Source organism: Drosophila biarmipes, chromosome 2L, assembly GCF_025231255.1.
Source record: "Drosophila biarmipes strain raj3 chromosome 2L, RU_DBia_V1.1, whole genome shotgun sequence".
NCBI classification, from domain to species: Eukaryota; Metazoa; Arthropoda; class Insecta; order Diptera; family Drosophilidae; genus Drosophila; species Drosophila biarmipes.
In genome coordinates this window covers 20,072,013-20,095,576 of record NC_066612.1, presented here as the reverse complement: position 1 = coordinate 20,095,576, position 23,564 = coordinate 20,072,013, and the positions used below count along the sequence as shown (strand labels likewise).

At 41.7% G+C, this 23,564-nt stretch overlaps 4 protein-coding genes across 5 annotated transcripts; 2 read left to right on the top strand and 2 right to left on the bottom strand.

Annotated features, from left to right (window-relative positions):
* Positions 1 to 3,342: 3,342 nt before the first annotated feature.
* Positions 3,343 to 14,979, top strand: LOC108033304 (guanylate cyclase 32E). The gene is made up of 23 exons (XM_050885204.1): positions 3,343 to 3,501; positions 8,787 to 8,920; positions 9,020 to 9,131; positions 9,681 to 9,755; positions 9,807 to 9,914; positions 9,966 to 10,089; positions 10,363 to 10,512; positions 10,577 to 10,685; position 10,814; positions 11,222 to 11,374; positions 11,501 to 11,653; positions 11,719 to 11,900; positions 11,954 to 12,062; positions 12,123 to 12,189; positions 12,245 to 12,342; positions 12,399 to 12,709; positions 12,913 to 13,082; positions 13,141 to 13,330; positions 13,422 to 13,562; positions 13,621 to 13,813; positions 13,863 to 14,069; positions 14,148 to 14,306; positions 14,361 to 14,979. Exons 1-23 carry the CDS (start codon positions 3,343 to 3,345, stop codon positions 14,736 to 14,738), a joined length of 3,483 nt encoding a protein of 1,160 aa, XP_050741161.1. The 3' UTR covers positions 14,739 to 14,979.
* On the top strand, positions 7,647 to 8,588 carry LOC108033305 (uncharacterized). The gene has a single exon (XM_017107578.3). The coding sequence runs from the start codon at positions 7,774 to 7,776 to the stop codon at positions 8,398 to 8,400; it is 627 nt and encodes a 208-aa protein (XP_016963067.1). The 5' UTR covers positions 7,647 to 7,773; the 3' UTR covers positions 8,401 to 8,588.
* LOC108033249 (homogentisate 1,2-dioxygenase) lies at positions 14,889 to 17,415 on the bottom strand. Of its 2 annotated transcripts, none has more exons than XM_044094371.2 (9): positions 17,332 to 17,415; positions 16,517 to 16,786; positions 16,267 to 16,453; positions 16,091 to 16,211; positions 15,903 to 16,033; positions 15,558 to 15,839; positions 15,319 to 15,500; positions 15,115 to 15,260; positions 14,889 to 15,060 (listed from the first exon to the last, which is right to left on the bottom strand). In XM_044094371.2, the coding sequence occupies exons 1-8, from the start codon at positions 17,344 to 17,346 to the stop codon at positions 15,129 to 15,131; spliced, it is 1,320 nt and encodes a 439-aa protein (XP_043950306.1). In that variant the 5' UTR covers positions 17,347 to 17,415; the 3' UTR covers positions 14,889 to 15,060; positions 15,115 to 15,128. The 2 variants fall into 2 exon arrangements, with proteins under 2 accessions (XP_043950306.1, XP_016963004.1); XM_017107515.3 differs by having other exon boundaries at positions 15,121 to 15,260.
* A 391-nt stretch (positions 17,416 to 17,806) lies between these two features.
* Positions 17,807 to 23,292, bottom strand: LOC108033976 (MPN domain-containing protein CG4751). Its single transcript, XM_017108694.3, has 6 exons — positions 22,840 to 23,292; positions 22,422 to 22,779; positions 22,275 to 22,362; positions 21,856 to 22,025; positions 21,543 to 21,791; positions 17,807 to 21,422 (listed from the first exon to the last, which is right to left on the bottom strand). The coding sequence occupies exons 1-6, from the start codon at positions 23,155 to 23,157 to the stop codon at positions 18,388 to 18,390; spliced, it is 4,218 nt and encodes a 1,405-aa protein (XP_016964183.1). The 5' UTR covers positions 23,158 to 23,292; the 3' UTR covers positions 17,807 to 18,387.
* Between the last annotated feature and the right edge of the window lie 272 nt (positions 23,293 to 23,564).

Sequence of the window (23,564 nt, the reverse complement as noted above, 5' to 3'; positions counted from 1 at the left end):
AAAGGAAGTTCTTCCGACCCCATAAAGCATATAATTATATTCTTGAACAGGATTTTAACTGAAATGAATTAGTCTCGTAATACCTATCGATTGACCTAAAAAAAGTTTGCCACGCTCATTCTGGCGCTTTAGAATGGCGCTTTCCCTTTTGCTGATAAGTTGTATTCCCAGCAATATGATTGGTTATTTGTGTAAACAAATTTATTTTTGATGTCTTATATTCTATACCACATTTTATATAAAAAATTTTTTTTTACAAATTAGAAAGTTTGACCTAAAGATAAACCTGAAAAATCTTATTAAAATTTGTTTTTGGAAATTTAATAATTTAAAGTGCCGCAATTAAAAAAGAAACAGGATGGAAAATGGGGGAAATATACATACGTTCTTAACTTCCTAAATATAGAACTGGCCTTCGGTGCTTTGGTGGTAAATAAAAGCTTTTGCCTGGGAACAGGATGTATGATGCATGGAAAAGTACAACTTTTTTCTACATTTTTACCTCTCTTGTATGTTTAAGCCCTAAACAAACACGAATGTGAATCCCTGCAACTAAACCAGCATTGACGGGTTGCAGTTCATTCACTGGTGCAACTACATGCGAACTTTAATTGCCATGTTAATATACTAAAAGTGTTTAAGAGTCAGACGGAGAACACTAGGATATTATTTATTCTGTTTGGACTGCCGCACCCTAATGGAAAAGCAAGTGCCGTGTCGGCATTTATAATGGCTGCAATTGTCTATGGTTGTTACATATTCCTAGTTAAAGCAGTAGATTTATTAAACCGAACTTTGAATATGTTTACTTCTTGTTATTCATTCCTCGATTTCACAATCTGCTACAATTCATATTTTCTACATTAAGAACGACAATTGAAAATCATTTGGCCATTACCAATGGGCAGATAATAGACACAATTCACAATAAAAATAACTGCCGCATGGAAATGCTTGAATTGCGAAATCTGCAGATCCCCGAGAGAGCGGAAAAGTTATTGGCAAATGACAATAAAAGCAAATCGCATGTATGAATTGTTTACGATTTATAATACATACACCGGAAACTTATTCAAACGGAAAGTCGTGACATATGAATTCTTTTTGATTTTAAAGTTGACATCGCTTTCAAAATTAATTCCACTATTTAAGCGGTTTCAAATGTACGTGAGGTAAAATTATAATTTAACGTGGAAATTCAAGATCCTGGGAATTCTTCTGTCAATGAATTATTTACGGTAGAGGAAGTGCCAACTCGCTCGCAATTCTGTATTGTCGAATGCAAACGTACCGGCTCAAAGGGGGATATGAATGCGATTCGTCATGGTCCCATAATTGTCATTCTCCCTGGCTGGTACACAGTAGAGTAGCTGGCCGTTGACGACGAGGAACAGGATTCGCTCCGGCGAAAGTTAAAATTAAATTTTCATTTCAATCAGCTTAGGTCTTGGCTCAACTAGAATCAAATTATAAGCCGGTATTGAAATTGAACTTGGACCTTTACACACTCCAGAACAACGAAAAGAAAAGTACTCCATTAGAAAGTGGTTAGGTGAATGGGTACAGTGCGTTATAGCTCTTTAAAACAGTTTTACTTAGGTCCATTTTCTTGGTCAAAGGATAAATCTTTTAAGCTCCAAGTTTTCATCAGTTTATACCAGACTGTTACCTTCAAAAAACGTGATTAAATCTAAAAACAACATTTTTTGCTGTAACTCAACCAAAGTATGCCCCTTAAACTTAAAACACAGTGTCTCTATGAGAAGTTTAGACAACTAGCTAAATGTTTATTCCTATAAATAACTCCCGAAGAATTGAAGCCGATTAAACTCAAATGAGACAAACTATCAGTAATGGTAATTCTTAGACATATATTATGAATTCATTCTTCAAGAGTTTCGGTGCTGATACGGACTGTCGGGGCTATTGAGTCTATTCCGATATGTAATGGAATTCAGTTACTAATTACCTCTCGCATGGTAATTGAAAATAAAAACCCGAGACAGGTGCTAAGCAAGTGTGAATGTGATAGGCTTCAAGTTATGTGATGCCAATTTGTTAGGCCTAAGGTAATTAAATTAGAAATCGAAACCGAAGGAATGGAGATAATTACAACGCAATTAAGGTTCCAGAAAGTCTGAGTTTTTTGCTAAAACATTTTGGTTTGAATTCCCGTGTAAAAGACCCATAAGCCCCTTTGGGGAAACCCAAACGCGGATTAAGTTAAGGAGCTGTAAAATCGCTACCAAAAATCCCCACGCCCGCTGTCCTTGAACTTGAATTTACAACGCACCTCGATAAAGGGTGTCTATATCATGAAGGGAAACAAGGTACCTATAGAGTGTGTGCATATATGTATATATGATTACAAAAGTGTTATTAATTTTAATTTCTATTTTGAAACCCACGATCCAATATGTAAATTGGTTTCCGAATTAATATTTCATCGGAATTGGCTTCTTTTTAACAACGAGCAAGGATTGCCCCTTAGGAAACTAAAGCTCCTTGATCTATTACAATCCTCCCAGACCATTAGTCCTCGCAACCTTTAGCCTCCTACGCAATCTGACAGGTCAAAACAAGAGATTACACCCATAATTGACTGTCACTCTGAGTGCATGGGGAAGTATTATTGCAATCTTCGAAGGAAAATTGCCTTGATGGGTATCAGAAACAGGAAAATAATGTGCTCAACAGGAGAAAAGCTGACGCGACCCAAACAAGTAGTCCAATGCCCAGCCAAGTCCTCATTGGGGTCACTCCAAATTTAAAACGAATGATTTTTGGCTGCCAACAGGAACAAATAACAAGGTCGTCAGCATCCTGTCCAACTGACCAACAAGGGACAGCCGCCCACTTGTCCCGCTCTTGATCCCCAGGCTCTGCTGATTTTGTCATTCATAGACCACTTAATTTTGGCGCTTCCTCCTGGCCCCCCACTCGCACCCCACTGCTCCCCTTCGGATCCGGAACCGACACGAGTCGCGCCGGAGGACACGAAGCACGGAGTCTATAAAGGCAGGGCCATCGAAGGAACGAACGCAGTCTGCGATTGAACACGGGCGTGCTAAAGTGCCGGAACAGAGTTCGGAAAAGCGTAGCAACAAGTTGGGTTTCAGGCTGGGATTTACGCACACCTGTTGGGATTGCGCATACGGGATTTGCCTAAACAAATGACTGCCGTTGGTGCATCGGCTGCTCCCGCGACCATGCTTAAATCCACGGCCATCAAGTGCTCCACAGTCAGTGCTCCGTAGTCAGGTTGTCAAATTGTCAGTGGCGGTGACCGTGTCCGGTGTCAGTTTCAGATCCGTGAAAAATAAAACTTTATTGCCATCGAGGATGCCGGGCCTTTCTGCCACCACCGCTGCATTCTCTTGCATCTTCGTCCTTCTCGGCTGTCAGAGGAGCCTTCCTTTGGCTTCCGGAGCCACTGCCTCCACGCGGCGACTGTCGGACACGATAAATATTGGATTCCTAGCTGAATATTCCCAGATGCGGGTGAGAAACTGGAGAGGACCCAGCCCACGATGACAGTTTAAAGTCCCCAAAAATTATCGAAAATAATTGCAAATTACGCCCTTGGCTAATTGTGTATGTGCATGCATAATACATCAACTTGTCACATTTGCAATTCAAATGCCAATCTCATTTTGGCCACAAGTCAACACATCCGTCCCAAAAATATCATGATTTTATAGCTCAACGTTGAGATTGAGGGGCCGATTGAGCTGTCCCAATCAAACAAATCATGCGTCCCTTGAGGCATTTGACTAAAATACTCTAACTGGAAAGTCAAACGGATCTTTTGCTTTGGGCAATAATTTGTTTCTAGTGTTTTCAGATAAACTTAAAACAATTACTTATTCACACCGTAAAAATGAAAAAGGAAACACTAAATGTGGTACCCAAAACCATATACATTGTATTCATAAAATGTTTTAAGGATGTTTTCACTTCGAACTAGTTTCCAACTGTTTTGATTTTTTGATGTTTTTTAAAGGGGATTGACGACGGTCATCTGCCCGTGACGGAAAAAGAAGAATAATAGGAGAAGCGCATATCCTATTGATGGGCCAGAAATCCGTTCAAATCTATTTTCCTTTATTCCGCACTTAATTGGATCCCGGAAAAATCACAATACTTGGCATACAGTGTTGATGGCTCCCATTTATTTGATTGACTGCCTAACGAAATAGGAAGATTAAATGCAAATCCATCAAGGATGCTTCATAAACGGGACAAAGGGAAACGATTCATATTTTTCGCTTTTTTCGATTGTGCGGGATATACAAAAGCGCATGCGGTTAATACAAATATAACAATTTTTGTAAGACGATAAAGTTTCCGACCGTTTCGTGCATGTGTGCAGGAAGATAAATAAGTTATTGCTTTATATTAAAAATATATTTTGTTTATTCAGGACTACGGGCTCTTGGTAGATCAAATCACAACCATATATCGATGCGCCATTTTACCTGTATAAATCCGCATGTGGCAAAAAATTGATATTAATGCCACTGATATTTATTTGTCATTGCATGTTGGCAATAAGTCAACTTTTATCGTGAACATTTTGTATTTTTCCTTGTTTGCCTTCCTTGTAAGTTTTATTTTTCCCCATTGCGCCATCTCATGCTTGCTTAAATTGCCCTTCAGGGCATAAAAAGCGACAAACGGGTCCCATCACCGGAAAAACAAATATTAATCAGCCATAAAGTAAAGAAGTGAGCAGGTAATTTATTAATTGCGTTTCCAAAAAGAGCCCTCTGTTTTAAGGAATTAATAATTTGAAAACTGTCATAAGCAAAAACAAAATTAGTGAAAGCTGATATTTTGGTCCAAGAAAATAAATTTTATATTGCATTTGATTTAGAGTTAAAAGAATACATTTCGCCATTTTCTGAAACCATTTCCTTTAAATTCATTTCAATGCCTTTTTAATCAAATATTGGAATACCTATGTTGAGTTTTAAATAAAATTAATTTAATTTTAATTAAATATTTAATTTGCTTCTATTATAGATTTTACTTAAAAATACGTGCAATTTAAATAAGTATAAGTTTTGTCCAATAAAAGCCTCTTATTATTTCCAGTTTAGAATAACTTTTTACTAAAATTGTCAAGGAAATTCGCTACATTAGCTACAGTTTCAAAGCCCTGGAACTATAGCGACAAATACTGTTCCGTTTTTGAGAGGGCTTTGGCTTTTAAATACCTTGATTTTTTTTAAATCAGCGTCCAGTTACAAACAACATATTGCTGTACTACACATAAACACAAAGGATGCTGGCACTCAAAGACGGCTTAACGCTTACATGTCTACTTTAATTGCAAACCCTCCAAAAGCTTAAACCTCATCTCAGCCAGCAACCGTTTCCTGTTACTATGGAACCTTTATCGTGAACTCATACTTCAAATGAGCTTGCTTTCCCTTGCTCCTTAAATGAAAAATAGGGCAAGTAAACCATTGAATTTGAAAACTTTTTATATGCCCTTTAAGACAAAAATTTTCATAAGAAGCGGACTACAGTACATCCCATAATTGGTACATAATTATGACATGCTGATGAGCTGCATTTTCATTGAAGGCAATTAATAATGAGAATGAGCTGAAATAGCTTAATATTTCCGTTTTAATTAGCCGTTTTTTGCTTTACATTTTCATAGATTTTTTATGTCGGTCTCATCTGACTAGCAGAAAATTTGGCTAATAAGAAATCCCTTTAACCACGAGTATCTTAAACATTTATACAATACAATAAAATACACAATCCTGACTTTTTATGTTTGTATCACTGTGGTCGGCAGTCCACGTAGTGCCGAAGCGCACCAGGAGGGTGTGCGAAGTCGACTACAATATACACGAAGAAATGAAAACCTACAGTAATCGCCCGATTGTTTGATTTGATACATCAATAAAAAGGCATTGCACAAACTAAAAGAATTGCATACCAATCACCATTGGTTTCGAAGAAAAAGTGGTGAAAGTGTAAAAACTTTGAAAATTTGATCTGTTGGGTGAACCTAGTTGTATTCTCACCTAAAATACGCCTTAACTGTCATCGGATAATCCGTTTAAAAGTAAATGAAAAATAAATAAGAAACATTAGTTATACCACTTTTGGAAAAACTTGGCGAAAAATAGTTAAATTGTGTATACCCATAACTTATGAATTACTGAAAATACAGGGTTGTATAGCCTATGAGATTCCTCAACTTTTGGAATACGACACATTCTTGTACCCGTGTCAAAGTTATTAATAAACAATTATGGCCACATTAGCAGTTCAAAGCATCTTACACTGCCTGAGCATTAACCTTTATTTGTGCGTATTTGAAGGTTCTAAAAATTAAAAATGATGGTAAGCAGCCTAATAGAAGAAGCTTAAATTCTAGCATTTTTGGAAAAAGAAGGTCAATTTTGTACACCCCTAACTTGAGAACTACTAAAAAAAAAATCTTGTGACGATCAACTTGTCTTCGATTTTTGAGGTTCATTTGTATTTGACGTGCAAAACAATTTTAAAAATAAAGGGACCAGACAAGTTGTCATACTTTACAAATTGTGGTAAAAAACGCGACCAATATTTCACTATTTCGATACTTATTTTAGTCTATCCGGCGATCCATTTTAAAAAACATCAAAAGAATAATCATTTTAAAAGCTTTCGAAATTATTAGCATGGTTATTACAATTATTTCGGTCCGAAGGGTCTGTATCATTTCCTGCCCACGCAGAACTCGCAGGATGTATTTAAGGACGCAGCTTCAGTTGAACAAACACTCTGGGAATTTGTATTAAAAAGTTGGCTATAAATCATGCTTATTTAAATTGCCAAAATATTTCCAGCCAGCCGTTTAAAATCAGGCATGCCTTGGAGTTTGAACATTTTAAATAACTAAACCCCTTACTCGTCGAGTAAAAACGTGTATTGATTCGTCGGAAAGTATGTAACGTACAAATAAAATTTGGTTTTTTCGGCGGAAATTTGGATTGTTTACATTTTTCAATACGTACGTATGTATAAGCTGAAAACCGTGCAGCCAGACAAAGCCAGTCAATAGAAGGTCAAGTTGCACTTAAAGAAATTTTGTAGATAGCATTATTGAATTAAGTGCTTTATCCACCCAAAGCGGGAAGGAGCGAAAATTGTTACTTATAATAAAATGTTTCTAGTTTTTGACCGCTAGTTGCATTTTTTGTTCTTTAGGAAGCCAACTTATTTTGTATGCTTATCGCTTAACCAAATCCCACCAAGCACCTCTTTTTATGCATTTATCCACCCTAAAATAGAGCCAAAGTTTTTAAGCTTCAAACCGTGGATAGAGCCATATGCGTAATGTCTGCAGGTGCAAGAGTTTAATTAAGCTTCTGATTATGAATGGGTATGCTTATTATGCATTGAAATGAAGTAATTAGACATATCCAATGGAAACCGAAAAGGTTTCCTCAACTGGCGTAAGCCTGTAAGGCTTATGACTTTAGATTCGTATTCGATTATGGCCTGAAAGCAGTAAAAGTATACGATTATGCTCATGATTATCAAGTGATTTGTTAAATTGACCAACGTAGATTTAAATAGGCCTAACTGATTGAATGTCAATTTGACCAAAGGAACAGTAACACTCACAACAAAAAAATTGTATTTCGAACATACTATTTCAAAAGTAGTATTATTTTTTACATTTGTAAACCTATCAGTATTTCCTACGAGTACAGGAACAGTTTCGGGAACTGTCTTCCTTAATTTGAACAATTCCAAATCAAAATGCGTGATTATATTCGAAACTGTATTCGTTCGCACCGCTGCCTCAGTGTTTTCACGGTGCTCCAACTGACGTTGATGCTATCGATATTGGAGGTACGGTTCCAGTTCCACCAGTCGCCGCAGACTCAGCGTCCCATGACCCACGTTTACGTGGTCGGCCAGCTAAGTGAGCTAGCCCGCAGTCTTTTGTTTTCCGGCTTCGCAATGGGTGCCATGTTCTACGGCTACGGTCTGATACACCTGCCCATCAAGGGAGCCCTGGGGGGAGTCTTCTCTAGACTCCGGATAACAGGGCTGGCCGTGTGGCAGCGTTGCAGTCCCCTGATGCTCCTGCCCTGGAGCATGAAGGTGGTCCAGGGACTCAGCCGTTTTCCCTTCCACATGTGGGAGTGCCTGGCCAAGGAGCCCTGCCTCGCGGCCGACAACTTCCTGTGGTTCCTCGTCCTGACTGCATTGCTCTGGATCCACCTGGTGATCCTGGCCATCGCTAGCTTCGTGGTCGCTGTGAGACTTAACCTTCGCATGCTGGGTGCTAGACACATTAGAAGCGGGAATCACGAACTGCGGGCCTACGCCCAGGAAATCAACGAGCTACTCGGCTTCGAAATGATCGTTATGACCGGATAATTTTCTAAATTATAGTATCTTTATGTAGAACATTTTTACTTAAATTACATTTTACACCTAAAGAAATCCTAAATGCCTAACATCAAGGAAATAGTAAGGCCAATCTTTTCGGCTTGGGTCTCAAAATAGTATTTTGTAACCATTTTTATTGCTGTTAATTAAAGCATTCCTTTGTAAATGAGAAATGACCTTATGAGAAATTCTTAAACTAACCACCCCCGCAGGGTGAAACCCAGTGCAAATATCAGTTGTTTTGCATTGCTTTATCATGTTTTGCTTTGGCCCTTTACCACTGGCACAACATGAATAAATTAAGTGCATCCTCAGCGGGGCGTGCAATTAGCCACTACTCATCTCGGACTTTAAATTGTCTTTGCTTGCGTTAGGTGACCCTGGGCGGACTGCCACTCGCCATCGAAGATGTGAACAAGAACCCAAACCTGTTGCCTGGAAAAAAGTTGGACTTTAAGCCCGTTGACATTGGCCACAAAATGAGCGCCTATCGCGTGAAGCCTTTGAGGTAAATCTTTCAATTACTCCTTCATTAAATTGCTCCTACTGCTTCATTCACCTTTTGAAATTGTCCCTTTCCGGTTTCCGTTTCTGTTTCCGTTTCCAGGGCGATGACACATATGCGGGAAATGGGCGTGACCGCGTTCATCGGTCCGGACGAGAGTTGCACCACGGAGGCTCTGCTGGCATCGGCCTGGAACACTCCGATGCTTTCCTTCGTGAGTGGTCCTATTACTCAAATCTGGGTCACCAGTGCTCGATTCAAAAGTCGAATACCTTTCCTTTCACATGTGACCACCGACGCCGTAACAAAATATTTTCTTAGGGACCAGGCAATTTTCTTGGGGGGCAAAGTGGCAATATTGTCTCCTATCGATGTTTCTGGGGGGCAGCTGCTTCTGAAGGAGATGGGTATTTTATTGGTATTTTACCCACTTCCTATTTTTATCTTATTTGGCTCTCGAGGTCAGGCCTCTGTTCCGGTATCACTGCTTGTGACTGGTCATTTCGACACAAGTTACGGTTATTAAAACAGGTCCACAATTTATTTTAGCATCCCCATAAAAGTATCCATCAGGCTGGAAACCTTGAATATCGACCAAATAAGAGATTCGTTTTCTTATTCGTTTTTAAGAAACTTTAGAACTTAATTGCTGTTTTTTTTTATTGTTATAGTTTGACCATACTCTTATAAAATATATCGTGAATTCCCAACTATAATTTATATTTTACTGGATCCCTTCAATGTATTATTCCTTTCGCTGCAGAAATGTTCCGATTCAATTGTCTCGAACAAAAGTACATTTCATACCTTTGCACGAACGTTAGCTCCGGCCTCCAAGGTAAAATCTATCAGGAATAGATACAATAAGATACAATAACATGTTTTAAAGGTGTCCAAGAGTGTAATCAGTCTACTGAACGCCTTTCATTGGAACAAATTCTCAATAGTTGTCAGCTCGAAGCCCATCTGGGGCTCGGATGTGGCTCGGGCCATTCAGGTAAATCTGATTACCATTTTACTTCAAATGATTTCATATCTTTCGTAACAGGAATTGGCGGAGGCAAGAAACTTTACCATCAGCCACTTCAAACATATTTCCGACTATATACCAACCACAAAAACCCTTTCGCAGATCGATAAAATAATCGAAGAAACCTATTCGACCACTCGCAGTAAGACTTGATTTTGAGACATATGCGTAAACAGTGCGTTTTATAACTAACAATATATGTTGATAGGGGCAATATGAATAAAAAATCGTGTTTATTGAATAGTTTGAAGAACATTTATTAATTAAATGCTATTATAATTTGAAGATATAGTACCGCAGCCAATTGAGTGGAAGCACTTACTAAGATTAAATAAGCTCATATTATACATGTTGGGTTGTAAAGCGCACTGTACAATTTTGAAACATCCGAATATCACAAAACATCCGGAAACAGTCTATGTGTTCATTGGGGAGCACATTGCCATGGTGGACTTTGTGCGGGGACTCCAAAACAGAAGGCTTCTCGAGAGCGGGAACTACATAGTGATTTCCGTGGACGACGAGATCTACGACTCCAATCGGAGGGTTAACATTATGGAACGTAGTAAGTGCATTGTGCGGATCGGAGGTCCGAGCTAGAGTTCTAATGCATGCACCATCTATTCCAGATTATTTAGATCCTTATATTAGAAAAGAAAAGAGCAAATCACTGGACAAAATCTCATTTCGTTCAGTTATAAAAATAAGCATGACATATCCACAAAACCCCCATATTCGGTAATTTATCTGACTCTTAGTTATCTAACTGTTCGTATTTTCGTTGCGTCTTTCTAACAGTTGTTTTTCGATCTTTGAGCTGGTGATTTTCCAACATCACTGAGGTTGTTTTATTTTGGTAAAAGTAGAGTCTATGTTTAAGCATGTTTTTTGAGTATTATTATTTTTAGAGGAGAAAGATACATTTCTGATTTCATAGGAATTTATAATCAATTTTAATACAAAATTAAAAAGTATTCAGGACTTAAAAAAAAACAATTTAGCGATTTCTTTTGTGCTGACTTCCCCTCAGAATTATGAAAATAATGTGCATGACAAGTAAATATATGTATATTTGCATATTTTAAAGCAGTTTATCTCTCTGTACCTATACGTTTATGTTTGCAGCGACATTTGTTCCAAAATAAAAGACTATGCGCGAAAAGCTCCGTTTCTGGTGCCATATCATCAACGCGTCTTTGACAACATATCGGTAGGAAACTTGAATTTTCGTTGAGCATTCTTTTTTCTAATTATTCTGTATTTCAATTGTTAAGGTTCCCATATATGGCCTACATCTTTATGACAGTGTAATGATCTATGTTCGAGCTATTACAGAAGTTTTAAAGCTGGGCGGTGATATTTACGACGGGAATTTGGTAATGGGTCACATTTTTAATAGGTCCTATCACTCGATACAGGGATTTGATGTGAGTAAAGTACTTAAACTGTAAAACCTTCCACCAGAATTTAGCCTATTTTGAAGTCAAAGATATGTTTAACACGATTAGGGTTTATGCTTTTGAAAAATTAATGTATGTTCTTACTGGCAAAAGGTCTACATAGATTCTAATGGAGATGCTGAGGGGAATTACACAGTCATAACCCTGCAAAACGATGTGGGCAGTGGAACTTCTATGGGATCACTAGCAAAAATGTCCATGCAGCCAGTGGGGTTTTTTGCCTACGACAAGAACTCTTTAATACCGGTGGGCTTAATGAAAACATCTTAAATTATTATCCCCAAGGCCACTTATTTTAAATAAAACCGTAGGAGTTTCGCTACATAAAGAATGATAGACCTATCCAATGGCTGAATGGTCGCCCTCCGCTTGCAGAACCCCTTTGTGGTTTTCATGGCGAACTGTGTCCTCGAAAGAAACTGGACTGGCGATATCTGGTAACAGGCCCATTGTGTGCCCTCGTAGTTGTGGTGGCCATTGCCCTGTTGATCAAGTAAGATGGATTTTTGACTGTGCCCAACTCTTTTTAAAAATATATTTTTTAAGACATTACCGGTACGAGCAGACTCTGGCAGGGCTTTTGTGGAAGGTGGACATGAAGGATGTAACCGTCATTAATCTCGGCGAATACAACAACCCCACTAACAAGAATATTGTACGTGTTTCGAAATAACAACCAATCGCCCTTAAAAGCTAAAAGATCAACCAATTTCAGTTTCAAATCTGCCGCCAGAGCATTTTAGTGGTTGGGGAGCCCAACAAGCGGTCCTTTACAAATATAGGTATATAAAAATGATTTATCAAAATATTTCTTTAATTATATTCTCCATTGGGTAGCCCTCTTCCGTGGAAGTATTGTAGCCATGAAAAAGGTTCATAAGAAAAGCGTGGATGTTACACGCTCCATACGAAAGGAACTGAAACTAATGCGAGAGGTAAAGCAGAAAACTCAAAAGTAATATATATAAAAAATAATCAATTAAAAAACTAGGTACGGCATGAGAACATTATCAACTTCATTGGAGCTTCCACCGATCACGGGGCCGTGATTATCTTCACCACGTATTGTGCTCGGGGCAGTCTAGAGGACGTTTTGGCCAACGAAGACTTGCATTTGGACCACATGTTCGTCTCTTCACTCGTCTCCGACATCCTGAAGGGCATGATCTTCCTGCACGACTCGGAGATAATATCCCATGGCAACCTACGATCCAGCAACTGCCTCATCGACTCGCGCTGGGTCTGCCAGATATCTGACTTTGGACTGCACGAACTAAAAGCGGGGCAGGAAGAGCCAAACAAGTAATATAACATTTGGAATAGTTCAAATTATCTCTCTTACTATTCTTATTAAATGTGTTGGTATATTCTTTTAAATTCCAAAGTACTATACAACTGCCGTATCACCAATCTATGTTATAAAATCATTTCACAAAACGCAAACACAAGACATTGAACTTTTTGCGATAATAAAAACAAAAACTCTGTTTTTGTGACGTTTGCAGGAGTGAATTGGAACTGAAACGTGCCCTCTGCATGGCGCCTGAGCTTTTGAGGGATGCCTACCGACCTGCTCGCGGTTCTCAAAAAGGGGATGTCTACTCCTTTGGGATTCTCCTCTACGAGATGATTGGCCGCAAAGGTCCTTGGGGGGATACCGCCTACTCGAAAGAGGGTGAGTATTGGTAGTTGGGCAGCAAACAGATTTTTCTTAATTTTCTTTTGTTTTGCAGAAATAATTCAGTTTGTCAAGTGTCCGGAACTGCTGCAGCACGGAGTATTTCGCCCAGCCTTGACGCACACCCATTTGGATATACCGGACTACATTCGCAAATGCCTGTGCCAATGCTGGGACGAAGATCCGGAGGTCAGGCCCGACATCAGACTGGTTCGCATGCATCTAAAGGAGCTTCAGGCTGGCTTGTACGTATCAGTTGTATTCCATCCTAAGCATTATAAGAATGGGATAGAATATGGATTGGAATTTTATTTGAACACTCTTCCCTTCGTCCAGAAAACCGAATATATTTGACAATATGCTATCGATAATGGAAAAATATGCCTATAATCTGGAGGGTCTGGTTCAGGAACGTACTAATTTACTATACGAAGAGAAAAAGAAAACCGACATGCTCCTTTACCAGATGCTGCCAAGGTAAAAGGTTGAAGCTCCGTTGATCAATATAGTTTCATTTGTATTTCTTCTCATAAAGACCCGTAGCGGAACTCCTAAAGCGCGGGGATCCTGTAGAGGCGGAGTGCTTTGACTGCGTTACTATACTGTTCAGCGATATTGTGGGATTCACCGAACTCTGCACCACGAGCACTCCCTTTGAGGTCGTAGAAATGCTAAACGACTGGTACACCTGCTGCGATTCGATTATTTCCAACTACGATGTCTATAAGGTCGGTTACTCTATTGAAATCAGAACATATTTCAAAAACATGGCTTCAGGTTGAGACAATTGGAGACGCTTATATGGTTGTATCCGGGTTGCCCCTTCAAAATGGAAGTCGTCATGCGGGAGAGATAGCCTCGTTGGCTCTTCACCTCTTGGAGACGGTGGGAAATCTCAAGATCCGACATAAGCCCACCGAGACTGTTAAGCTCCGTATTGGAATTCACTCGGGACCTTGTGCAGCAGGCGTTGTAGGACAAAAGGTACAGAAAAACGTTTTATTTAATTATGGATTAAACACATTTAGTTGTAAATTGTGTCCATACCTTGCACTTAACCAGATGCCCAGATATTGCCTATTCGGCGACACGGTGAACACAGCATCTCGGATGGAGAGCACTGGTGATTCCATGAAGATCCACATTTCCGAGGCAACCTACCAGCTACTGCAATTAATTGGCAACTACTCCTGCATAGAAAGGGGTCTGACGAGCATAAAGGTATACTTTACTAAATGTTTAACAAAAATGCTGACCAAATTACTCTTCAATAAGGGCAAGGGCGACATGCGAACTTATTGGCTGACCAACCGCCAGCAATCCGAGCTTACGCCGGACCTTATAAGCACCGTGGATACTTTGGATTCCTACTGCTCCATGGGAAGAGAAACTATGGACAAAACTGTGCACCAATATTGCAGTTCAGCGTCCAATAACTACAGATTGGGGTCCTGCAACTGCGACACGAAGTGTTTGTATAGCCGTCGATCAGACGACAATGTGACTAATTCTCACGGCATCTCCGAATTTCCGAAGACCAGTGAGCCGACGCAGGTTAACTGCAATCAATTATGTGTTTGTCGGTTGAACAGCAGCCAAGTGTTCAGTAATCGAAGTCCTCGATCTGCCCCTAGCATCACATTTAGACTATAAGAATTCAATTACATTATCTTTAAGATATTCGATCAATTCTATTTGAAGTGTAGTGTATACGGTATCTGGCTAGATTTACATACTGGCGTCCATTAATGTTTACGTATTGCAGATTGCGCAACACTCCTTGAGTTCTAAAGCCGGACTGAGTTTCATTTGTTGATACATATGTTTATTGACATTTAAGATCAGATAAAAGTATACATTTTATTTGCACATTACATACTTTTGTAGTCAAACGTAGCTTCTTGATCATTTCCTTTTATTTAAGCAAACCCAGTTCGTTGATGGAACTTTAAGTATGTGTTGCACGTAATTAATCCTTTAAATAAAATATGTATTAACGAGATATTTTAATATTGTTACTTTTTCTTACACAGACTTTAATTTTTAGAAACTTTGTTTGTTGAAATTGTTTTTCAAAGCCTGCCAGCATTCATAATAGGATGCATCCAGTTTTTGACAGGTTTCCTCGCCCCATTTGGTTACAGCCAAGCTCAAGGACGATTCGAACATGAAGGCCTTTGGAAAAAAGAAAATTTTGTAAAATATATTTAAGATGTTCTCCTCTGCATCCAACCTGAGTTCCCTCAGCCACTCGTTCTGGCACCAACTTTGCCTGCGAGGCGCCATCGAAGCACTTGACATCCGGACCATGTGGGGTCATAATCGAATGGAGAGTCGCCCCTCCAGCAGCGAAACCGTCTTCCTTGGCCTCGTACTTTCCTAGGATTAGGCCCATGAACTCGCTCATGCAGTTTCCTAACAAAAAAAAACAATTAACTCAAAAGGAAACAACTGTATTGAAACGCAACCTACTGTGGTAATAGGGAGGCCGGAAGGTGTGCTCCTGTACTGACCAGCGGGGAGGGAAGATCACGAAGTCGGCTATAGCTGTTCCAGCTCGCAAGCTCGGGCAGGTGAGCACAGTAAAAATGCTGGGATCACAGTGATCGAAGCTGACCGAGTTGATCACCATAAACTTGGACAGATCGTACTTAAAGGGTACATAGTTACCATGCCAGGCCACCACGTCGAAGACGCTGTGATCTTGCTTGGCCACAAAAAGACTGCCCTGGAATTTCGATATAACCTGAAAGTCTATTTATTTTGTAAGCTTAGCATTAGTAATTTGTTCGTGACATAATGCGTCTTTAAATATACCTTTTACGTCCTGATCATCGAACCAGGCGACTGGTGTTTCAAAATCCCTAGGGTTTGCCAGACCATTGGCTCCGATGGGACCAAGATCTGGCAACACAAAGTGACCATCATAGACTTCCAAGATATAACCTCTAAAACGTTTATATGTAATATTTCGCCTCTTTAGCTCTTTGAAATGTGTTCCTTACCTCGAAGGAGAATCCACGTTAACAGCAAATCGTATGCCTTGTGGTATGACGCAGATCTCGTTGGGAGCCACCTTCATCCTCCCGAACTCAGTTTTAATATCCAAAACTCCTTGCTGGGGAACTTAATGAAAATGTTGAGACGCCATTGTTATTACATCAATGATCGCATCTCTTACCAATCAAGAAATCCCCATCACTGTTGTAGAATGCCGAGTTACCCATGGATATATTACACGAGTATATGTGCACTGCAAGACCATGACGGGATCTAGGATCGCCAGCACCACACACCGTATGCAAACCTTCCACAAAGTCAACTGATTTTCCACCTTCTGGTGGCAGATCAAAGGGTTTCCAGCGAAGCTAAGCCAAAGGTTATTTGTACAGTTACCGTAACATTGTGATAGTCAGAGATTTGAAACAAACCTGGTTTGGATTTGGGGGCTGCTCATCCCAGTTCTGCCTAAAATACGTGGCTCCCTTGAAGGGCTGGAATGGAAGGTGCACAGCTGAAGGCAATTTTCTGTAGAGCCAGGTGCGCACGTTCTCTTTTCTTGGGGCCGTAAAGGCACTTCCCGAGAGCTGCTCCGCGTAGAGCTTGTAGGGGCACACTTGAGGTGAGTTCTGACCAACTGGCAATGAGTTCGGATACCGCTCGTCCTCGGAGGAAAAGTGAGAGCCGAATCCCGACAGGTACTACAATTTTTAAATTTTTACAATTAAAACACTTAAGAAACATAAGCCGGCAAATACATTTAACTTATGCAATAATCAAAAAATTAAAAACTTTATCTAACTTTCAAAATTTGGAGACTGATAAGTCTTATTTAGGCAAACAGAGTGAAAGAGAAAAATCTAAACGTGTTATACCTAGAAAGCAGATAACAGCTTTGGAAGAAACAAATCTAAACAGAGATTGTATTCATTTATCTGAATAACAACAAATTGTGAACTCAATGAGCCGGCATTAGATTATCAAATATTCACTTTCTTAACTTGTTTTTTATGTAATGCGCGAAGTCAAACGGATAAACCTGAACCGGAAAAATAGTCGTATGCATATTTGCCACGCAGTGTTTTAGAAATTGAGTTATATCCGTTATACATTTTTGCACACAATTTATTTCAAACTTATACACACAATTATTTCAAATCGCTATAAAACTTATTTTCCAATAGTTTTCAGTTTTTTCATCGCTTAGGTTCACTGCACTTTAGACACGATTTTTATAAACGAATACCTTATATTGTGACATGTCTAATCCTCCGACGGTTTAAAGTATCACTAACGCCAGCCGACATGGGCACCCCCATTTATATATGCTCGATCCAGTCAGTCCACTTGTTCTCCAGCGAATAGATAAGTGTTTTGAATACTGGCCGGAGAAACTAGTCCCTGAAATGTGCCGAATGAATGCTACGAGAAATAAACACCTGCCCCCAGTTGTTTATGCGTGCGGATTGTTTTGATTTTGTTACTAACCAAATCGCTTCACCGAACCGCTGGAAAAGCAACCGTGGTTTGCTTAGCATAGCAAACTGACAGGTTTAAATGAGGGGTAAACCTATTTAAAAATAGTCAAACACCCACCTATATCTGACTTGTTAAAAATTAAAATATTGTTTATACCTTTGATAAGTAAATCACCCATTTTACAGCTTAATAATACTCAAGAACAACTATGCTTTCCTAGCTCACCAAAGAATTGAAAAACGTTTTGTAAACTAAGTAACTAGTCGTTTAATTTATTGCGGCAAAGATTCAAAGTTACAGTTAATACGGTAGGCAATACAATACAGTTGGTGTGTGCGCTGTCTGTATATTAAAATACTTAAAGTACTTTTATACGGTAATTAAACCTAAATTAGTACGACGAGTACATTAAATTAAACGTTTAAGGACATACAGCGCTCGTGAGGTGAGTAAAAGCGGAGATTCACTCGTAGGACTGACGTAATCTTTACGGATCATAAAGAGTACTTTAATTGAGATATGCACGGCATATCTGGTTGTAGAACATAATCCAAGCTATTTGTGAAAAATAAATGTTTGTAAATTGCTGGCAATCAGAGTTACAATTCTGATTTATGAACTTTACACTTAACAAAAAGAAAACTTAAATAAGAAGTATGGAAAAATAAAGTAAAATATTTGCTCCGAAAGATACTGAGTGGGCGATTAAAATGACGGACACTGGTCTGCTATGGATGCTAGGCGACATTACGTATGGGAATATATACTGTTGGAAAAATACTGCGACTGCAATTGCGCTGGCAAGGATTCCATTTCAGCTGTCCTAGTCGTGCGAAAGGTTCAGGATATCATCACCCATGCTGTTTTTGGGCATCTTGGCCGGTGGCGGAGCAGCCAAATCCGCTACCGAGGCGAACTCCATGCGTTTTTTGGGCACTCCACCACTGCCGAGGAGTGCTCCGGGGGGTGCCAGCTCTCCGTAGAGGCGGCTTATGTCCGGCGACGGCCGTCGATGCGAAGAACTACTGCTTCCATCTGAGGGTGCCGGCGATGGTGTGTTCGAGGGCACACTTGAGATGGCCAGGTCCACTGCACTGAAGTTGTACTTGCCGCCAGAGTTTGAGTTGTTGCCTCCGCCTCCGCTTCCTCCACTGTTAGCCGACTTGGTGGGCGTCAATCGCTCTAAAGCTGGAGAGGCCGATGATTCCCGTGTACGTGCCGAAGAAGGCGTCGTGGATTTGGGTGGCTTCATCATCATGGCTGACAGAGATTCCTGCTGAATCTTGAACAAAGCCGATGGAGTCATGAACATGTTATTAGCCGCCAGTGTGGTTTTAGACAGTGGATCGGGTATGCCGTATTTGCCATGCTGCTGCTGGAAAAAGGCCGCATAATCCTGCATTTTTTCCTGCGCCAAGGCATTATAGTAAGCAGCTTGGTTGGATAGGGAAGAGGGAGATGAAATACCGGACACCCCAGCGTTGCCTGACGAGCTTCCAGACTTCATGGCATTCGCCGACGACCCGGCTCCCACAACAGCTCCAGAGGGCGTGGCAAAAAGGGCATCTAAATCGGCGGCAGCTTTATTTTGCCGATACAGCAAAGCCTTGATCTCCGAGTCCTGCTTCTCCAGTTGCAACAGCTGGTTTAGCATATCGCTTTGTATATCCTTCTGCTTATTCTTTGATCCACCTCCGCCTGCACCCCCTGACACACCCACTCCCGATGACAGAAGGGCGGAGAGCTCATTGTGGGCTCCTGCCATGTGCTTGTTAGACGTCATCGCCGCAGCAAATTGGTTGTTGGGATCAAACAATTTAGTGTAGGTCTGCAACAATGCCGTGTAGTCAGCCTGTGCAGCTGCCTGCTGTTGTTGTTGCTGCTGCTGTTGCTGATGGTGCTGCTGCAACTGTTGCTGTTGTTGCTTCTTGGATGAACTGCTGCTGGAATTGCCACTTGAGGGGGTGGGGGGTGGAATCGAGGCGGCGGCCACCGCTGCCATTTGTTGCTGCAGGAACGCGTTGAGGTCGTTGCTTTGCTTGCTCTGCTGCATGTAAGAGTCGTAACCCAGCAGCTTAGATGCCTGGATTAAGTTATTATAGTCGGCACTGAGTGCTGCCGCCGCAGCTGCCGCTGGAGAAGACTTCGATGACTTCCCAGAAGAAGAATTGGAGGGTTGACTACCGGTCAGAGCATTAGCAGCCGGTACTCCCAATCCCGCACCTGTTAGATAGCTGTAGTCTGATCCAAAGCCCAGGGTGCCCAGAGTGGTGGCTCCCAGAGCTTCTGCTTGCTGGAGAAGCAGTGCTGCATATTCTGGCGAACGGATGAGCTCGCTCATCTTAAGTGGATCGTTTTTTAATTCGTCTAGCTCCTTCATTAATTTTGTTTTATACGAATTTGAGGTCGAGCTGGAGTTCGATGACGAGGAAGAGGAGGAGGACTTCGATGATCGTTCCGATTTAGACTTGCTGCTGCTGTGGGCATTGCTATTTCCTCCTCCGCCAATTCCTACTCCAGTGGGCAGCGGCATATTGAAACTATTTGAGTAGGCAGCCACAGCAGCTGCAACATTGGGATCATTCAGACCGGAGGAAGCATTGGCATTGCTTTGTTTGGAGCCACCAACCTTGGCTGCTGCCGCCGCCAGCTGATTAAGAGATGAACTGCCGTAGTCCTTGCGTTGTTGCTGGAAGAGAGCTGCCAAATCGCCTTGAAGGAAGTTCGGAGGGAGCTGCCCTGCCAGCTGAGCCAAACTGGCAGCCATTAGATCGTTGGCCGTGGGCAGGCAAGCTGCCGCTGGAGGAACCAGAGCAGCTGCGGCTGCCTCGTACTTATTGGGCGTAATGCTGGGACTATTCCGGGCAATATCGCTTACACTGAACTTTCCCGGACTGGGCGCTGGAGAATTACGGGTGCGGGATGTGGAGGCATGGGACGAGGCGTCCGATTTCGCTGGCGATGGTGACGCCCTCACAGGAACCTCAAACTTGGCGGGACTGGCGGAGTTCGATTGAATTGTGATGGGACTGTCCCTTGGCGAGGCACTCAAAGCGGAGGTCAGAGCAGAAGTCGATACAACTGGTGGGATGGCTGGTGGTACGTTAGTCGCGGGCATCTGTGGTGGAAGCAGCTGACTTGTGGCTGCTGGCAAAGTTGGAGCCACCAAATTGGGCAGCACTGACGGATGACTTGTGGGATTGGGGGTGGCCAGAGGAGAAAGCATTCGGACCGGGTTCATATTCAGTCCGGACGGCATACATAGCTGCTCCTGTAGTGACATCACCTTCAGCTCACTTGCTTTCTGCTCCGCCTGGGTGTTGGATTCCTCCTCTGTCTTTCTTGCACTGTCCTCCAACGGGCTGATTGTCTCACTGAATATTTCCTCTTTAGGTGGATTTAGCTTCACATCACTGCTAAGATCCATAAGGACAACAGGTTTGTCTTCCTCCTTTACTTCCAGCTCGTCATTATCGATGATCTTTATGGTTTTGGGTGGAATGAAGTCGTCTTCCTGCTCACAATCCAATACCGCGCAGATCCAATTCCACAAGGCTTTGTCGCTCTGTTTGGAGGGAAATTTCGGGTAGAGCGTATTTTTAAGCTTCTCGTTGTAGGTCACGTCGTTGTTATAGATGTTCCGGAACTTGACCACTTCGCTTCGGTACTGCGAATAGTAGTCCACACAAAGCTGGATTTCGGAGCGGACCTCCTCGGGAATCTCCTTGTCGGGCAACACTGAATACTGCATCAGCATAGGTCGGCCATACTCCTGTGCTTGCCTGTTCTCGTTGGGCGGAACGATCCAAATGCACTTCACTACCGACTCCAGCGTAGGATTTTCATCGTAGTAAGGTGCTGCAAAGAAAATGTTTCAAAAATGTTAGGAGCAGCAAATAAAGATTAAGGTTACATTATACTATAAACCTCTAATATTAAATAGTCAGAAAATATTTTAAGTCACTCGAATAAACTTACAGATAATTAGGGAGACACAGGGCGTGTAGGTGAGATCGCTGGCCCCGCGCATTCGAATCTGATAATCCAACTGAGAGTCGCAATCGCGGAGCGTGGGCTCTGCTTGGAACTTCGGATGGGAATGATACCAACCAACCAACAGCAGCTGATCCTGAATCATCATCTTCTGTATGTCACGCTCCACTTCGCCGGCTCGCTGTCGATCGAAGCGTGTGCTGCGACAAGGATATGTCTTGGTGATGGATAGAGCTGAAATGAGCAAACATGTAGGCAATGCATATGCATGGAATATCGCAAACCGAGCCGGACTCACTGTGTGTATTCATGTCCCAGGTTCCCCCCAGATACCCGCACACCTCGCGTACCGTCAAATGGCAGTGGAAGTCTGCCAGCAAAAGGGCAGAAGAGTTGACTGTGATGAGAAAAGGCTGCAGTTTGCCCACCGAAGTAAACGGCACGGATTCAATTAGCATGTTGGCGTCGCTGTGGGTGAAGAGGAATGGGTTCGGATACCAACCATATTAATTACAGAACACAGAATAACTATATATAAATTTTTAAAAATAAGGCTCTTGCCTAGTTAGGCATAAATAGGCAACTCAAACATGAAATGAAAAATACATTTGTTTTGCGATAAAATATTTTGACAATAGCGGGTATTTTTCTATTTCCTCTATTTATATTTCTGCGAAACCACCCCCTTTATATTCAGGTTGCAATTGGTTTACTTACTGAACTACATTTCGATTCGATACGGTATTATGTGCGAAAACTGTTCGCTTGACGACAATCTCCGGGGAGTCCGACTTTCGGTCGGCATCTGTGAATTCAATGGCATTAGCACGGATTATAAGGAAATAGCAGGTGCTCCTTGCATACCCAGGTCACAATCGTCGAGCGGCGTCTCCTTTTGCAGGGCGCACTTGCGCAGATAGGTGTTCTTGTAGGCGTCCAGCTTCTTGCCCTTGTACTTGACCGAGGCCCAACCGCAGCCGCTCTTCTTTTCCGGATTGATAATCCGCTTGCAGTGCATTGCCCAAGCACTAGGCGTAAGAAATATGGTCTCAGTCTCATGGGATTTTATCTTGCCGTCGGCCAGCAGATCTCCGACAAATTTCTGGCCCAGATATTCGATTGTCATCAGTCCGACGCCGGGCTGCAGCACATTGGCGGCCATCAGCGTTTGCAGGGTGACGGTGCGTCCGGTGCCATTGAACCCCTCGTAGTTCTCCTTGGTCTGGTAGGGATTTACGGGGAATCTTGACTATTCGAATTGTACATAAGGTATTTCACTTACCTCATCGTCGTTGTCCTCGTCGCCAGCATCGCTGTCCACATCCTTGTCGCACAGGTTTTCATCCAGCGTGGCCCCAGGTGCTGTTCCGTCCAGGGGCGGTGGTCCTGAGTCCGGAGTGGCGTCTCTGGCCTCCGTCGCCTCTAGTGCTCGCTCCCCCTCCTCCGCCGGCAGCCCCACACAATCGTTTGTTATTTGCGGCAGCTGCAGCACCTCCCCCTCCACTTCACCATCGCCATCGCAGTCGCCTTCGCCGTCGGAGCTGCTCACCATCTGGTTTTCGCCGGCCTCGTCAACACCGTGTTCCACTCCGTTCTCCATGCTTACTCGTGGCGAGTTTTGTGGAGTGCAATTTAGCGAATTTCTAACTTTTAATATACTTAAGTTTTGCGACTAAAAAAAACTATAGATGTAGTAAGGTCGTCGCTTTTTCTACGCAGAATACCGAATCTCACGGCAAAGGTACACGACTGGTCACACTTCGGCTTGGACCAGTTTCATTTAGATTTTCCCAGTGATGGCAAAAAATATTCATTAATCGATTATCTAATAAAATTAATGGAAACCGCGCGATTATTAATTGCAATTAATCGAAGAAAAATGAAAATAACCAATTAATCAAATGATTATTTCATATGCTCCAAGCTGCAATTTTTAAATGTGAATGTAATGCAACTGTAACAATAATAAACAAGTAAATAATATGTTTTTAATTTACTCAATAATGA

Excerpts from the sequence above, each read along its gene's own strand:
- LOC108033976 (XM_017108694.3), bottom strand. The coding sequence starts at position 23,157 with ATGGAGAACGGAGTGGAACACGGTGTTGACGAGGCCGGCGAAAACCAG. Across the intron at positions 22,363-22,421 it reads GCTCGACGATTGTGACCTGG|ATGCCGACCGAAAGTCGGAC; the intron begins GTATGCAAGGAG and ends TTGAATTCACAG. Across the intron at positions 21,423-21,542 it reads CTGTGTCTCCCTAATTATCT|CACCTTACTACGATGAAAAT; the intron begins GTAAGTTTATTC and ends TTTTCTTTGCAG.
- LOC108033304 (XM_050885204.1), top strand. The coding sequence starts at position 3,343 with ATGCCGGGCCTTTCTGCCACCACCGCTGCATTCTCTTGCATCTTCGTC. Across the intron at positions 12,343-12,398 it reads AACTGAAACTAATGCGAGAG|GTACGGCATGAGAACATTAT; the intron begins GTAAAGCAGAAA and ends TTAAAAAACTAG. Across the intron at positions 14,070-14,147 it reads CAGGCGTTGTAGGACAAAAG|ATGCCCAGATATTGCCTATT; the intron begins GTACAGAAAAAC and ends GCACTTAACCAG.
- LOC108033249 (XM_044094371.2), bottom strand. Across the intron at positions 16,034-16,090 it reads AACGTGGATTCTCCTTCGAG|AGGTTATATCTTGGAAGTCT; the intron begins GTAAGGAACACA and ends TAAACGTTTTAG. Across the intron at positions 15,261-15,318 it reads GAGTGGCTGAGGGAACTCAG|GCCTTCATGTTCGAATCGTC; the intron begins GTTGGATGCAGA and ends TTTTTTCCAAAG.
- LOC108033305 (XM_017107578.3), top strand. The coding sequence starts at position 7,774 with ATGCGTGATTATATTCGAAACTGTATTCGTTCGCACCGCTGCCTCAGT.